General features: G+C 37.5%; 1 protein-coding gene across 1 annotated transcript in view; it reads left to right on the forward strand.

The window, feature by feature from the left end:
* Positions 1–16,178, forward strand: part of LOC120413046 (RNA polymerase II-associated protein 1) — a 62,460-nt gene that overhangs the window by 32,275 nt on the left and 14,007 nt on the right. The window contains exons 4-6 of the mRNA XM_039573738.2: positions 374–611; positions 882–1,030; positions 5,853–6,495. Of these exons, the coding sequence (XP_039429672.1) occupies positions 374–611; positions 882–1,030; positions 5,853–6,495 (1,030 nt within the window). The remainder of the gene's footprint in view (positions 1–373; positions 612–881; positions 1,031–5,852; positions 6,496–16,178) is intronic.

Genomic DNA, 16,178 nt, shown 5'->3' on the forward strand with positions numbered 1-16,178 from the left:
CAAATGATTGCTGTCACCATGCAGCACCGCACGAGGCAGAAAGCGAAGGAGACAAAGAGAAAGAGCATGTGCTTTCGAGTCGAGCGACTGCTTGAGTGAAAGCTCGCGGTTCCGTTCGTTTCAACTTCGTGTGCGTTCACTGATGGTGCTCAGTCAGCATTCAACTCTGTCAAGTCCTGATGTAATTGCGTGGTCCACTGAACCAATTTTCTTATCACTATGCAAGTGGTGTAACCATTCCCGGAAAACTTTACAAAAAGCCATACAAAATGCAAAACCTCTTCCGTTTGGTCTGACCTAACTAATTGCTTCCATTCGTTGGAAAATTCCTCTCTCTGTCTCTTTTTTCTCGGTGGCGTTCCACGTGGCACAGTGAGTTATTGCCGGCGCTCTGCTACCTGCTCGAGTGGCACTTCCAGCATCTGGCCCCGGACGGCAGCGGACCGTTCATCATCCGGCAGCACGGGGCGGCCTTGTTAGCCCTAATTGGTTACGACCATCTGGCCAGTGTCCCGGACATGGGCGCCGTCCTGACCCCGCAGGCCCTGGACCGGCTGTTTGCCTGCTGCAGCAAGTGGTTCAACGCGGCCACCAAGTACGGTGTTGACGAGGTAATTTTCCACTTTTTCAACGTTTTCAATGTCAGCAATTGATTTGCGTACAAATGGGTGAGAAATTCTCTGGAAATTTGATTTTCTATTTATTATGTTGTTCTCTAAAAATTTGTCATGTTGTATTAGCTCGTCAAATTTTCCCAGAAGGAAAAAAACAACAACAAGAAATATTTTTGCACTTTTCCTAGATAATTCCTCAGCTATCATAACGCATTTCTTATAACTATTGAGTTCGTAACTATTTCCCCGTATTTCCCCCCCACACAGTTTTCCCAGAAGTTGCTGCTGGGCGCTTGTCTCAATGTTGCCACCAAGATGCGACACCTGGCCGGAAGCTATTACCGCAGCTTCATCGACGGGTACCTGCTGGTGTTTCTGCGCAGTGCCAAGTTCGAGGAACTGATGAAGCAATTGAGGTGAGTAATGGTGATTGGTATGGGGGGAAAATGCAAACTTTCAAGCTATCTCACAGCAAAAAATCCGATGGTTAAATTGCATGCAAAAGCATGCACATCACCTTTGTGAGAAAAAGCATGTAATATTGTATGAGAAAACATGTACACAAAAAGCATGTACCGAAGAAAAAAAATTAGGTCTGCTCACCCCAAAAATAACATCAATCCGGCGAGAGTCATATTCAGATTACCAAGTCCGCGCCCCAACCCACTCGGCTATTTCGCCGCTATGAAAATAGTTGGATCTTCACCGATGTACCTGTAGGTTCCCCATACATCGTATGCAGTTAACACAGTATACGACGTACGGAAAACCTACTGTTACATTGGCATTGATCCAACTATTTTCATAGCGGCGAGATAGCCGAGTGGGTTGGGGCGCGGACTTGGTAAACTTAACATGACTCTCGCCGGATTGATGTTATTTTTGGGGTGAGCGGACCTGATTTTTTTTTCTTCGGTACATGCTTTTTGTGTACACGTTTTCTCATACAATATTACATGCCTTTTCTCACAAAGGTGATGTGCATGCTTTTGCATGCGATTTTACACAGAAATTTTTTGCTGTGTAGGGTCGACGGGCAAATTGTGCTTGGCTGTATGAAAATAAATACGTAAATTGTTCACTTCACACAAATAAAAAAAAATACTTCTCATTGTATTTCTTGATTAAAATGAATCGTTGTTTAAAGATTCCTCAAGTCCAAATAAGCCATTTTGCATAATTTCATCTTTTAAAATATTTTAGACAATGACAAAAAATCCGATGATAAAATCGCATGCAAAAGCATGCACATCACCTTCGTCAAAAAGACACTTTATATTATACACACTGCATGTATAATTTTTGTAAATACCAAAAAAAAGATCCAACCGTTGGGATTCAAACCCAGCAGCAACAGTAAGGACCGGCACCTTAGCCCCGTAATATTACATAAAGTTGCATAAAATAATGCAAAATTTATACGCAGCTGGATTGTTCCTTTTTTGCTGGGTATAGTTTTTCGAGAGTTTATTTTCAAAAATAAAAAAAATAGTAGACTACAATTTGTTTGAAAAATTGCACAATTTTCAAAAAAAAAATTTTTTTGATTTATCAAAATAGTGTCCATGAGTGGTCTTTATGTTCCTTAGATACAGCTTTTTAAAGGCATTCAAACAGCACTAACATTGTTCGGGCTGGCCGATTGTTTGCAGTGGACTGTATTTGGTTCTGTGTCGGATTTGCAGCGGGACCGCAGGAGGGACGAAAACACCGGGAAACTTGGATTTTCTTGTTTTATTTTCTCCTCACTTCTTCTTCCTCCTCCGTCTCACTATACTAAACTTCTTCACTTCTGCTGATGTTGCGTGTTGCCTCGTTGGCGGCTGGACGTGTTCTGACGAGCGCGCTGCTCGCGCGCGCTTTTGCTTGTCACTTTTGACGTTTCCTCTCTACTGTCAACTGTCAATTGACACGGTGGGCGCAGGGGTGTGCGCACGGTGGGGTTTCTTCGGTGAACACCGAACAAACATTTCTAGATTACTTTAGCATAACAACCAATGCGACATGGGTTTCCTATGTACATATGACCTTTTGTAAAAGCAAGCGAGATTTTTAAAATGCCGTCATTCCGGAAACTGATGGTCTAATTTTCAATGTCGTGTGTTTCGTTAAATTGTTTTGAAACACGCGAAAAAAAATATATTTTGAAAATTTAGACTAACATTTCAGGAAGGTGTACTATTTTATTTTCGGCTTTTTGAAATGTTACTCTTTCTTTTAAAAAATATACGATTGATTCATTTTTTTAGATTGATACTTAGAAATCATCAATTTAATATGTAGTTTTTTATAATTAGGAGGGCTGCATCTCATAGAAATAAAAACGCATCTTTTGCGCTAGAGTTAAGGATGGTGTAAAAGCTGTTACCAAAAATATGTGTTTTATAAAAAAATATGATTCTTCGAAAAAAAAATCGTCAAATTTGTTAATCAAAATTGAAAAATACATTTATAAATGCTTAATCAAATTTTGAATCGACAATTATTCTAAGTTTTTTTTATTTTGTGCTACGTTTTCAAGTTATATGCATTTTTAGGTATTTTTTAGGGGTGTTAATTTTTGCAATTTTAAAATATTTCATGTAGAAAAAGCTGCAAAAGATACAAAAAGCTGAGAAAATTTCAAACATTTTTAGTTTTTTTACTTTTATTTTATCAGAAATTAAAAAAACGATTTTTTGTCATTACCACCTATTCAGTTCTCATATTTCAACCTGCGATGGGAAATTTTGTGATTTCTGCAATAAAGATAATTTCATGATTACATGCAATACAAATTGTTTCGAAATTACCAAATTAAACCCATAATTCAAAAGTCAAAATTGAGTATTTTCCCCTTGAGCAATTCTCTGCGAAATCGGCCGATTTCGACAATTTTTATTTTTTTGTTTTTTTTTTTAATTGGCTCAAATTTGGTGAGGGCCTTCCCTATGACCAAAGAAGCTTTTTTGTTTCATCGGTTCACCCATACAAGTCTCCATACAATTTTGGCTACTGTCCATACAAAAATGGTACGTAAATATTAAAACAGCTGTATGTTTTGAGTAAATTTTCCGATCAATTTGGTGTCTTCGGCAAAGTTGTATGTATTGTTGAAGACTATTGAGAAAAAATAGGTGCACGGAATTTTTTTACGATTTTTTAATTAATTTTCTTTTACAAAAACTCAATTTCCCAAAATAATCCCAAAACCCCGCAACTTTTGAGCAATAGAGTCAAAAAATTCTGTCGCCGAGTTATGATTTTTTGAAAAATAGTGATTTTGGAAAACATCGACATTTTCTACAAACAAAATTTGGCGTAATTTTTTATGTTAATTTGAATTTGTAATCGAAAAGTACTTTAAAGATTTTTTGGTAAAGGGCTCAGTTTTGAAGATATAGCCACCGAAAGTTTGATTTCAGCGAAATATTTGCAGTTTTTCGATTTAAAAAAAAAGTGACCATGAGTGACAATTTCTGTTTTTTTTAAGTTCAGAAAATTTGCTTTAAAATTGTCTAAGAGTCATTGAAGATTGGATCTCTGGTTGCTGAGATACAGTGATTTAAAGAAAAAGAAACAGGAAAATTGAAATTTTCTAAGTCTCACTCAAACAATCCACTATCTTCTAATGTCGATATCTCAGCAACTAATGGTCCGATTTTCAATATTAAAACATTAAACATTCGTGAAATTTTCCGATCTTTTCGAAAACAATATTTAAAAAAATTTGAGTCAAGACTAACATTTTAAAAGGGCCAAGCATTCAGTATTACGCCTGTTAGTCTTGACCAGAGGTTCAATCTTCAATGTCTCTTAGACAATTTTATAGCAAATTTTCTGAACTTAAAAAAAAAATCTTTTTAGAAATGGTCACTCATGGTCACTATTTTCAAAAATCGAAAAATTTCAAATATTTCCCTAAAATCAAACTTTCGGTGGCTTTATCTTGAAAATTGAGCCCGTTACCAAAATATCTGTAAAGTACTTCTCGATTGCAAATTCAGTTTTACATAAATAAAATCAGGTCAATTTTTTTTGTATAAAATTTCGATGTGATTTTTGGCTATTTTTCAAAAATTTATAACTCGGCAGCAGATTTTTTGCTCATACTCATCTATGGCTCAAAAGTTGCGAGTTTTCGTCCCCTAAAACATATCAAAAAATTTCGAAAATCAAAAAATACGTATTTGGGAATTTGAGTTTTTGTGAAAAAATTTAATTAAAAAATCGGCAATACCTTAAAATTCCTATTACTGGAAAGATGTGCACTTTATCAAAAAATGTTAATAGTAGTTTATGCAACAAGTTGCAAAAAGAGGATTTTTTCAGCACGAGTCGTACATTTATCCAACGAGGTTCACCGAGTTGGATAAATACGACAAGTGATGAAAAAATCAACTTTTGCAACGAGGTCCATACAACGTTTTTTGCAATTCCGAAAAACACCCTTTGAACAGAATTATAGGACAAATGTCCATGCATTGAGTCAATGAATCGTTTAATTTTTTTTTGAAAAGTACAACTTTTCCAAACAAGTGCTGAAAAGTTCAACTTTTCAGCATCCATTTCAGTGCTGAAAAGTAGAACTTTTCAGCATTTGTTTTGAAAAGGGTTACTATTCCATTCTGTTATTTTTGGTACAGAAAAGTAGGCTGTTTCGTCGTTCAAGAATGACAGGAAAAGTAAGTAGTTTCAGGACGGAATTGCAAAAAAGTAATTTTTGATTCTGTATTTGGTTTTGCATCAAAAAATGATTTTGCATCAAGTCACGATATTTGACATTTTTTTCTATAAAATGTTCGACCTTTTCTCAAACAAAATAGTTTAATTATTAAGGTAAATTGAATCCTTTACATTATGTCCGAGGGCTGAGAATGGTTAAACTTGTTTTTAAATATAGAAAAATGGCTAAATTTAAATCAGCAAACAGTTTGGGCAAATTTTATCATGATTACATTGTTTCGCCAGAATAGGGAAAAGTTAACCGTTTCCTGGATCAAAGGTTTAATTGAAATGCCAGTTACTATCGCGCATGCAAATTTTTGACAATTTTCACGCGTGAGTTGGGCATGTACACCGCTTTCGTACTGCAGCTTGTGAACCTCGGCTGGTTTTGCAAAATTAAAACACACACATACACAAACATCAAAGCCACTAAAAAACAAATTCCCCGTATCTCCCGCGTTCGCTTGCACTATTAAAACAGCCTTAGTAATTCAATCCTGTTCTGCTCTAACTTTTTCCCCCCTATCGCAGATTTTCCCCCCTGGCAAGCCCCGCTGGACATGGCGTCGACCGGAGTTCCAAAATTGCCCCCCTGCCCAACCTCGGTGGAATTCTCACCATCGATGCCAACGGTGGACATTCCACGCCACCCCCGCCGTCACTGATTCTAGCGAAATCCTACCCGATATTTTTGCTCCACCCGCTGCTCCAGCTGCTGCGCCAGCACGCCGCTGACCACGATCCGGCCCCGCTGGAACAGTTCACGCGTCACCCCCGTCAACTCAATTATCTGGCCAGCTTGACGGCCCCGGTCATGGCAGTCCCAAGTGGCACCGTCGCAGCAGGAGGACTAGGACTGGGCTCAAATTGGTTTCTGAAAGCCGAGCTGTATTACATTCTGGACGTGCTGTCGGTTTCGGTTGAACACTGGCGGCGACGGCGCCACGACGAAAGCCCGGACGAGGAGAGGCCACTGCTGCTGGCGCTAGCATTTCGAGTAGTGCTCCATCTGAGTGATGAATTCTACCCCGCGGTCGGGAAGCTATTCGACGAGGTGCTGTTTGTGAGGGAATTTTACGGGCAGCAATCGGAAACTGAGATGGTCACCGCCGAGGAGATGCAGCGGTGGAAATTCTGCTACAAGATGTTTGTGGATAGAATCAGGAGGACCAAGGTTAGTTTGGTATGTTTTGTTGCGTTGGGGTTCATCATGAAATGGAAGGTGAACAGTTGTTTTCGGATTCAATTGTCGTCTGATATTGCGCGTATTCCCGAGAAAGACACGCGGCAAACCAGCCTCGAAACGACGCGCCGCACTTTCGGCAAATGCGTGCTGTCAAATCCCATACTGCGCGTTTTGTTTTTGTTGATCTTCTTCTTCGAATCGCCTGGCATTGTTGTCAGGTATATTTTATATTGCACCAAAAGTGCAGAAAATCGCTGGCAACAATGTCTTTGGCATGTTCTGAAATGCCGCGCGGCGTGTACTTTTGAAAGAAACGGACAATAGCTTGGAGGCGTCCAATTTCCCGTTTAAGAATCGGAGTTGTGATGTGAGGACTTCGAGACGGGACAGCAAAAGGCGAAATCCGGAACTGGATTTCATTTGTACTTTTTTTTAGTTTAGCTAAAGGGTATGTAATGTAAATGGTATGTAAATGTCTTTTTATTTGGCTCAAACCTTGTGGGGCCTTCCCTCTGACCAAATAAGCTATTTTGTGTCATTGGTTCACCCATACAAGTCTCCATACAATTTTGGCTGCTGTCCATACAAAAATTGTACGTAAATATTCAATCAGCTGTAACTTTTGAGTGAATTTTCTGATCAATTTGGTGTCTTCGGCAAAGTTGTAGGTATTGTTAAAGACTATTGAGAAAAAATAGGTACACGGAAAAAAAATCTGCAGATTATGTAATTAACTTTTTTTTCACAAAAACTCAATTTCCCAAAATACATATTTTTTAATTTTCGAGATTTTTTTATATGTTTTAGTGGACAAAAACCCGCAACTTTTGAGCCATTGAGAAACATGGTCAAAAAATCTGCCGCCGAGTTATGGATTTTTGAAAAAAATAGTGATTTTTGGAAAAAATTGTGATTTTTGAACATGAAAAAATTAAATCAAATTTGTTTTTGCATGAAATTTCGATTTTTTCCAAAAATCACATTTTTTTCAAAAAATCATAACTCGGTGGCAGATTTTTTGACCATGTTTCTCTATCCTGCCGTTCTACGCATAATTGTCCCATGTCATTTTTGGTACATTCTGACTTTTTGTCATTTTTAGGTTTAGTTTGACATTTTCTTTTCGAAAAACACATAAAATTTAGTACTTTGTTAGGAAACTCATCAAAAACAACACCAAGTCTGTTTGTCCCATCGTTGTACTTCTACGCATAATTGTCCCACCAAGTATTTTCCCTCGCGGACTCATTAGTTTTACAAAGCATTGTGTCTTGTTTACCTTCGTAAAGCAAGAGAATAACAGATAAGAGTGATAAACTGCTTACTGGGGCGATCAGGGACACATCGGGTGAATAGGGACCCACGGGACAATTATGCGTAGAAACACAAAAAACGGTCGAAAAATTTCAATCGCGTTTTTCTCAGTTGCACTTTTTTGAACATGGGACAATTATGCGTAGAACGGCAGTATAGCTCAAAAGTTGCGGGTTTTTGTCCCCTAAACATATCAAAAAATCTCGAAAATCAAAAAATACGTATTTTGGGAAATTGAGTTTTTGTGAAAAAAAAGTTGATTGAAAAATCTGCAATTTTCTTTTCCCGTGTACCTATTTTTTTCTCAATAGTCCTCAACAATACCTACAACTTTGCCGAAGACACCAAATTGATCAGAAAATTCACTCAAAAGTTACAGCTAATATTTACGTACCATTTTTGTATGGACAGCAGCCAAAACTGTATGGAGACTTGTATGGGTGAACCAATGACACAAAATAGCTTCTTTGGTCATAGGGAAGGCCCCAACAAAGTTTGAGCCAAATCAAAAAATACAAAAAAATAAAGGTGGTCGAAATCGGCCGATTTCGTAGAGAGTTGCTCAGTACAGTCGGTTTGCAAGCATTTGTCTTAAAAAAATCTAATTTTTGTGTAATTATTTTTGTGAAAAAATCTTTTTGCGGTACTGACTGTGTCCCTTTCACACCTTATGTAAACTGTCATTCGAGTGAAAGGGATACACTGTTGTTTAAAAAAGTTATGTGCCCTTTTGAGTTATAGGTTCCATATTTGCGACAAATTTATGCAATTATTTCATTTTAAAAGAGCATTAATCGACAAAAAGTTCTTCGGTCGAGCTCATTTTTTTTTCTGGGGGTTCTTTGGACAAAATAATTAAACCCTTATTTTTTTGTTTGCCCATTAGGGTGACTTACGCCGTGCTAGAGTGGACCCAAAAAACACATTTTTCAAAAAAATCTTTACTTTACGCCATTGCAACCGGTTTTGCTGTATTGGACGCACATGAAAGGTGATTAGTTGGCCTATCAAGGAATGGAAAATTCAGCCAAACAATTGTCTGAAAATATTGTTATCGGATTCCTTTGAGATGCCGACCCATACGTTTCCGAGGTATGAGTTTTTGAAAATAAAAACATTGTTTTCGACGCGCTAACTTTTTGGGTACCAAAAGTTTCGTTTTCGAATTACTTTCAAGTATATGCAATCGAAAAATGCGTTTTTTTGTGAAAATGTAGGGAAATGGCAATTTTTGGGACCATCCTAGCACGGCGTAGGTCACCCTAATGACCAATACAAAATATTACGAGTCTAATTATTTTGACCAAGGAACCCCAGAAAAAAATGACTCCGACCAGAGAACTTGTTTTTCGGTTTATGCTCTTGTGCGTCCATCCCTGGAATTCCCGGGACAAAATTCCCGGGATTTTTTATATTTTGTCCAGGGAATTCCCGAAATTGAAAAAAATAACAAATTTTGGTCTGGAAATTTCGATCTGGTTGTGAAAATAGATGAACAGTTGAATACTTCGTATTCAATAAGAATTTTAAAGCATTTAAATTTGTATTCGGCATATATCAGTATTAATTTAGCTAATTTGGGATTTTTTTAGTTTTAGTTTATAGCTCTGCCTACTGCTAGGGTTAGATTAGATTAGATTAGATAGCTCTGCCTAGTGCTTTAAATATTTTCGATAGAATCTATATATATAAAAAATTTCGACGGTTTTGTTCGAACGCGAATCAATTCAACACGGAACGTCGGATCGAGGTACTCTTTGTTGCGTTGGGTTCGTATAAGTCCAAGGAAGGTTCTTACGCCAAAAAGTTACAACTTTGGCCACTCTGGAACCGATTCCGGAAAATCTGTGGATTGTATGGGAAAAGTTACGTAAACTCAAACTTAGATCACAGGAGGCTGAATTAGCAAACAAGCAAGAAACGTCAGGAAACCAAACAAGGGCAGGACGAAGTTTGCCGGGAAGAGCTTGTTTTATATATTTGAAATAACGTAAATATACTCAGGTATTGACTGAGTATATTTACTAGGGTGGGTACGGATTTTGAAAAGTTCTCATATCAAGTTCTGGTGTGGTTCTAGCATCGCCTATAAAAAATTACTTTTTATTACTTTTTGAACTATAGAATTATCATTTATGGTGATCCTGATACTATTTAGCTGTATTCTAAACCTCCAAACAAGAAAAAAATGTTATGGTGCAAATTTTACAATCACGTCGTAGCTGTTTAACATGTGGCGTCGCGGTGTTCATCAAGCATTCAGAGCATGCTAAGGAAAATTTGATGCTTTTCTTGGGAAAACGGTTGGTTCCGAAAACCCCGGATGTATTGCCGTTGAGCTCGATGGGGGTTGAACGAATCGACCTGGTCTCTTAGGGAAAGTTGTTCTCCAGACGATTCCGCTCATTTCTGGCCATCCTAGAAGTTTCTACATGTTTTCCCCAGGCCTGTAGGAGCGAATGAACGAAAATTCAAAATTTCCTATAGTAAATCCCATGTAAACTTGAACCCGCTTGAGACAAGCCAGTTTTCAACCAAATGAGCTGAAATTTGGCGTGAGAGTCCCTATGGGTATGCCCTACAAGGTGAACCACACCAGAACTTGATCTGAGAACTTTTCAAAATCCGTACCCACCCTAATATTTACGTACATTTATGATTTCAAATTAAAAAATAAATATAAATAAATTAAAAAAAAAACAAAACAAAAATATTATATTTGATTATTCAAACACCGGCATCAGGACAACTGTAACGAATTAAGACAGCTGTTAAAGCCATTTGCATTTTTATTTGCATAATGTTTTGATCGGTTAAAACAGGAACAGAACAAAACAATTAGTAAACCGATTTCCAAATTTATTATTTTAAAATCTCCTGTACCTATACAGTAGGGTAGCTTAAAGTTGTATGGAAAAAAACCAAAATGGACTAATTCAATCAGAACAGGCATTTTCCGGTCTCATTTGGGCTCCCAAACAAAAACGAAGTTGACTTTATAGCTGTCGGCCACCATTGCTAGTACCAACCACTAGTGTCTTCCTTTTTATCTACAAGGACTTCGCCGCCCTGGGCTCCTAAGTGTATGAAAGTATGGCACGGAGCGACGGCGCCGAATACCCATATTTACACAAAGAATTTTAGAGCGCCCGCCGCGGGATTCGAACCGGCGACCTCTGGATTGGAGTCCAGTGCGCGGTCCGATTGATCCACACGGGCTCCCAAACAACTTCCCAAAATTTGGGAGCGATTGGGTTTTACCCGGCTTTCCGCAAAGCGACTCAAATTTGTATGGAAATTTGTATGGGAAAACCCTCTTTTTACATTTTAATTTTTATAATTTTCATTTTTTACTCAATTTAAAAACTAACACCTTAGAAGTATAGCCCTGAATGTCATCTAAAACTTTCCCGAAGAAAGTACGGTCCTATCTTGTTTCTGGAAAAAGAAACAGAGTTTTTAAAAGAGGCATTTCAAAATAAGTGCTGAAATAGTAGTTTATGCAACAAGTTGCAAAAAGAGGATTTTTTCAGCACGAGTCGTACATTTATCCAACGAGGTTCACCGAGTTGGATAAATACGACGAGTGCTGAAAAAATCAAGTTTTGCAACGAGTTCCATACAACATTTTTTGCAATTTCGAAAAACACCCATTGAGTGAAATTTTAAGTTGAATTTTCATGTATTTTGTCAATAAATCGTTTAAATCAAAAAAATGTTGAAAAGTGTTACTTTTCGAAACAAGTGCTGAAAAGTTCAACTTTTCAGCACCCATTTCAGTGCTGAAAAGTAGAACTTTTCAGCATTTATTTTGAAAAGTGTTGCTATTCGATTCTGTTATTTTTGGTACAGAAAAGTAGGCTATTTCGTCGTTCAAGAATGACAGGAAAAGTAAGTAGTTTCACGACGGAATTGCAAAAATTATATTTCTTGCCAACACTGCCAGTACTTCGGTAGATATTTCGAAATCTTATTTTTTAACGTAATAAGGAAGCAACCTAGCAAAATGGTGTCTTAGGAAAAGTTGTTGTATATGAATGTGGCTTTTATTTAAAATTATTGACATGCAGGGTGACACACCTACAGGGTGTCAACCAAGCCCTAACTTCTACTGGTGACCTTTTAAAGCGTTGGTGTCTTAGGAAAAGTTGTTAAGCTACTTATTCCAAGAAATTTTGACATGGTTGGAAGACAGGGTGGCACATCTACAGGGTGTCAACCCATTTCTAGCTTCTATTTAAGACCTTTTTGATCACTGTAAAGTGGGCGAAAAATGGTCAAATCGCAAATTAGGCCTGGCACGCAAAAGGAGGCTGAACAAAAATTCGTCAAAAGTCAGTTTTTCACATAACATTTCCTGGGGAATAGATTGCACATTGCAACTTTGTGGAGGCTTTCCTTATCACCAAAGAAGCCATTTTGTGTTATTGGTTAACCCATACAATTTTCCGTACAATTTTGGCAGCTGTTCATACAAAAATGGTACGTAAATATTAAAAAAATCTGTAACTTTTCAATACTTTTTTATTGATTTCATGTCTTCGGAAAAGTTGTAGGTAGCAGGCACAATTTGCGATGTGTACCCTTTCTCGCCCACTTTATAGTGATCAAAAAGCTCTTAAATAGAAGCTAGAAATGGGTTGACACCCTGTAGATGTGCCACCCTGTCTTCCAACCATGTCAAAATTTCTTGGAATAAGTAGCTTAACAACTTTTCCTAAGACACCAACGCTACAAAAGGTCACCAGTAAAAGTTAGGGCTTGGTTGACACCCTGTAGGTGTGTCACCCTGCATGTCAATAATTTTAAATAAAAGCCACATTCATATACAACTACTTTTCCTAAGACACCATTTTGCTAGGTTGCTTCCTTATTACGTTAAAAAATAAGATTTCGAAATATCTACCGAAGTACTGGCAGTGTTGGCAAGAAATATAATTTTCAGCACTTATTTTGAAATGCCTCTTTTAAAAACTCTGTTTCTTTTTCCAGAAGCAAGATAGGACCGTACATTCTTCGGGAAAGTTTTAGAGGACATTCAGGGCTATACTTCTAAGGTGTTAGTTTTTAAATTGAGTGAAAAATGAAAATTATAAAAATTAAAATGTAAAAAAGAGGGGTTTCCCATACAAATTTCCAAACAAATTTAAATCGCTTTGCGGAAAGCCGGTTCAAACCCAATCGCTCCCAAATTTTGGGCGGTTGTTTGGGGGTCCAAATATGGACTGACTGAATAGAATAAATACTGTCTTGTTTAAATTGAAGTGTAAAATTTTCACCAATCAATAGCATTAAGATAATTCTACGGTTTTAAGCTTGAAAGACATAACAAATATAATGAAAACATACATTTTATATTGGTTTCAAAAATTTCCCGGGATTTGAAAAATATTTTTCCCGTTTCCCGGGAAATTTAAAACCCAGGAAAATTGGACGCCCTAGCTGTACGGTTAAAAGTTGAATAACAAAAATGCACATTTTCGAATTTTTGAAGAAAATATATATTAGAGTGTAACAAAAATGACTTTTCGGCGGGCATTCAGGGGTTTGTTCCGGTGGGCATACTGAGCTCAACTCCTAAATATGAGCTTGATTGGACGTAACAGGAGCTGGCGCTTTGCATTTGAATGGCCCGCCTAAGTAAAATGCGCCAAAAACCATAGAAAAACATACAAATTTATAAATTCAGTGTAATAGGCTTATGCATTGGGATGTTCCCTTCAATGTTGTATACTTGGTCGATGAAATTTTTTAGCTTAAAACTATTTTTGATGCAATTTAAAAAAAAAATTTGAAGGAGCGGCTGTGGCTGACTGGTTACGGTGTTCGCTTTGTAAGCGAATGGTCCTGGGTTCGATTCCATCTGCTCCCAACGAGAAAGTATAGGAAATATAAATCTTGAAACTCTGAACATGAACGAAAAATCAAAGTCGCTCGAGTCGGGGTTCGATCCCCCGTACTTAGGATTGGTAAGCAAAAATGCTAACCACTAGGCCATCGTGACTTGGTGAGCTGTAACTGGAATTAGGAATACTGCTACTACCAACTATATACGCGCTGGGTCCTTGTCCATTTGACAAGGGTTCGGAAGTTCTAAATAACGTTTGAACCCGATTGGTGCAAACGTTCTTCAGGGCGGGGCTTGTCGATAAAGCTGAAGTACCTCGCGCTCGGCTAGCCAGCGTAGAAATGGGTCACCGAAGCTCGGCAGAGCTAACACCTTCCAAATGCCTATGCGAGTTATTTGCATGTATAGAATGTAGATCTAAAAATACATGGAAACAACTCAATTTGTAAGAAGCGGCCGCGTGGTCCCGTTTAGTTGGTTGCACACACACACACACAATTTAAAAAAAAAAATCTTTTTTAGGGTGCGGGGCAGAATGGGCCACCTTAAAAAACAAGCCATTGCGTCTAATACGCAATAAGAAATGACTTAAGGGACCTTTCTAAGATAGTTTTCATGAAGTTAGATCACTTTTATAAAAATAGTCACTTACCAAAACATACATTTTTGAAAATAGTGTTAATATGTTGTAATAAGACACTATTTTTACAAATAAGCATCAAAACAAGTGAAAAATCAACTAATGTTGCATTAAACGTGATTTGTGAAGCTACCAGGAGTAAAATAATCCACTTTGCTCAAATATTGTAACTCTTCATTGTTTTTGTAAGGTAGGAAAAGGGTGGTCCATTCTACCCCAAGTGGATTTTAATCTGACACTTTTACACCAAGCCTCTAAATAGTCTAAATGATTTGAAGGATCCGTTGTTGTTTGTTTACCTTGGTAGTAACATCTTGTAACATTATGAGCATTGAACAAACTTTTTCAAGCTTTTTCAAGGTAAGGGGTCGCTTTTTATCGTTTAAGTTTACATGTGGAAAATTGCAAATTCATTTTTTCTTTAAAAAATGATTTTTAATACAGTGGCGAAGTCGTGATTATTCAGGGTTATTTTTTTGTGTGCTTTTGTGTCGCTGTTCGTATGGGGTGAGTGATTGTGGTAATCGAATAATAGCATCATTGGTGCGCTGGAAGTGGGGACGCGAAGTCGTGATTATTCAGGTTATTTTTTTTGTGCTTTTGTGCCGCTGTTCGTATGGGGTGAGTGATTGTGGTAATCGAATAATAGCATCATTGGTGCGCTGGAAGTGGGGACGCGAAGTCGTGATTATCCAGGTTATTTTTTTGTGTGCTTTTGTGTCGCTGTTCGTATGGGGTGAGTGATTGTGGTAATTGAATAATAGCATCATTGGTGCGCTGGAAGTGGGGACGCGAAGTCGTGATTATTCAGGTTATTTTTTTTGTGTGCTTTTGTGTCGCTGTTCGTATGGAGTGAGTGCATAATTTGTAAAGGGAGCGCGTGGTCGTAAAAAATATTCGGAGTGAAAAGTGATTTTTTTTCGTGTGCCTTTTGTCGTGAATTGTGTGTGTCTTAATTTATTGTTTTGTGATTTTCAAAGCCCTTCCCATATCATCGTTGATCGGAAGGCTCGCCGACGGGTCTGTTATGAAAGTCCTCCCCATAGCGTCGTAGCTCGGGAGGCATCGAAAAGCCTATACCTTATCCTACTAACCCAAAAAAATATTAATCACGTGATGCTTGAAGGAGATGCTGTGGATTCAACGGTCTCAAGCGGTATCAACAAGTATATAGCAAAAAACTATGTGCTTGATGAGTCTGCAACTTCAACTATCGGACTAACATTCCTCCCTTTCGTTGAACTGCAGGCTTCTTGGGAGGGCGCCGGTATTGACTAATAAAGTAGGGATCTTCAGAGGTTAAACAGTGAACGGATGGTTGGCTCCCACTGATCATTTTTGATTCATTGTTTAACTTCAGCTGATCTGTCAATAACGGAGTAGCAGCTCATTGGCAGTCAACCATGCTCATGCTCATGCTCAAAAAATGATTTTTAATACAGTGAAACCTCTTTTTACGCGATGCATTACGTTTTTCTAATTTGTAAATTTCTCTGGAACAACGCAACATTTTTGCAATCTTTTAAAAGCAATTTGTAGGTTTTGTTCAGATCTACAAAACGCTTTTTGAAGCTTGCAAAAATATTGTAGGGTTTAAGAGAAATCTACGAAACAAAAAAACAAAAAACAAAAACGTAACGCCACCGCGTAAAAAGAGGTTTCTCTGTATTTATATTTTTTAAGTTTTTTATATTTAAAAAAAACTTTTTTTTTCGAAAATTCATATCTTTTCAACCAGATTTTGCACTACCACACGCCCTATGGCTCAAAAGATGTCTTTTTTAGTTCCCTTAAAACATACCAACCAATTTCGAAAATTAAAAAATATGTATTTTGGGAATTTAACATTTAGTGATAAAAAGTTAAATA

The sequence above is a fragment of the Culex pipiens genome, chromosome 3 (genome assembly GCF_016801865.2).
Source record: "Culex pipiens pallens isolate TS chromosome 3, TS_CPP_V2, whole genome shotgun sequence".
Taxonomy (NCBI): domain Eukaryota; kingdom Metazoa; phylum Arthropoda; class Insecta; order Diptera; family Culicidae; genus Culex; species Culex pipiens.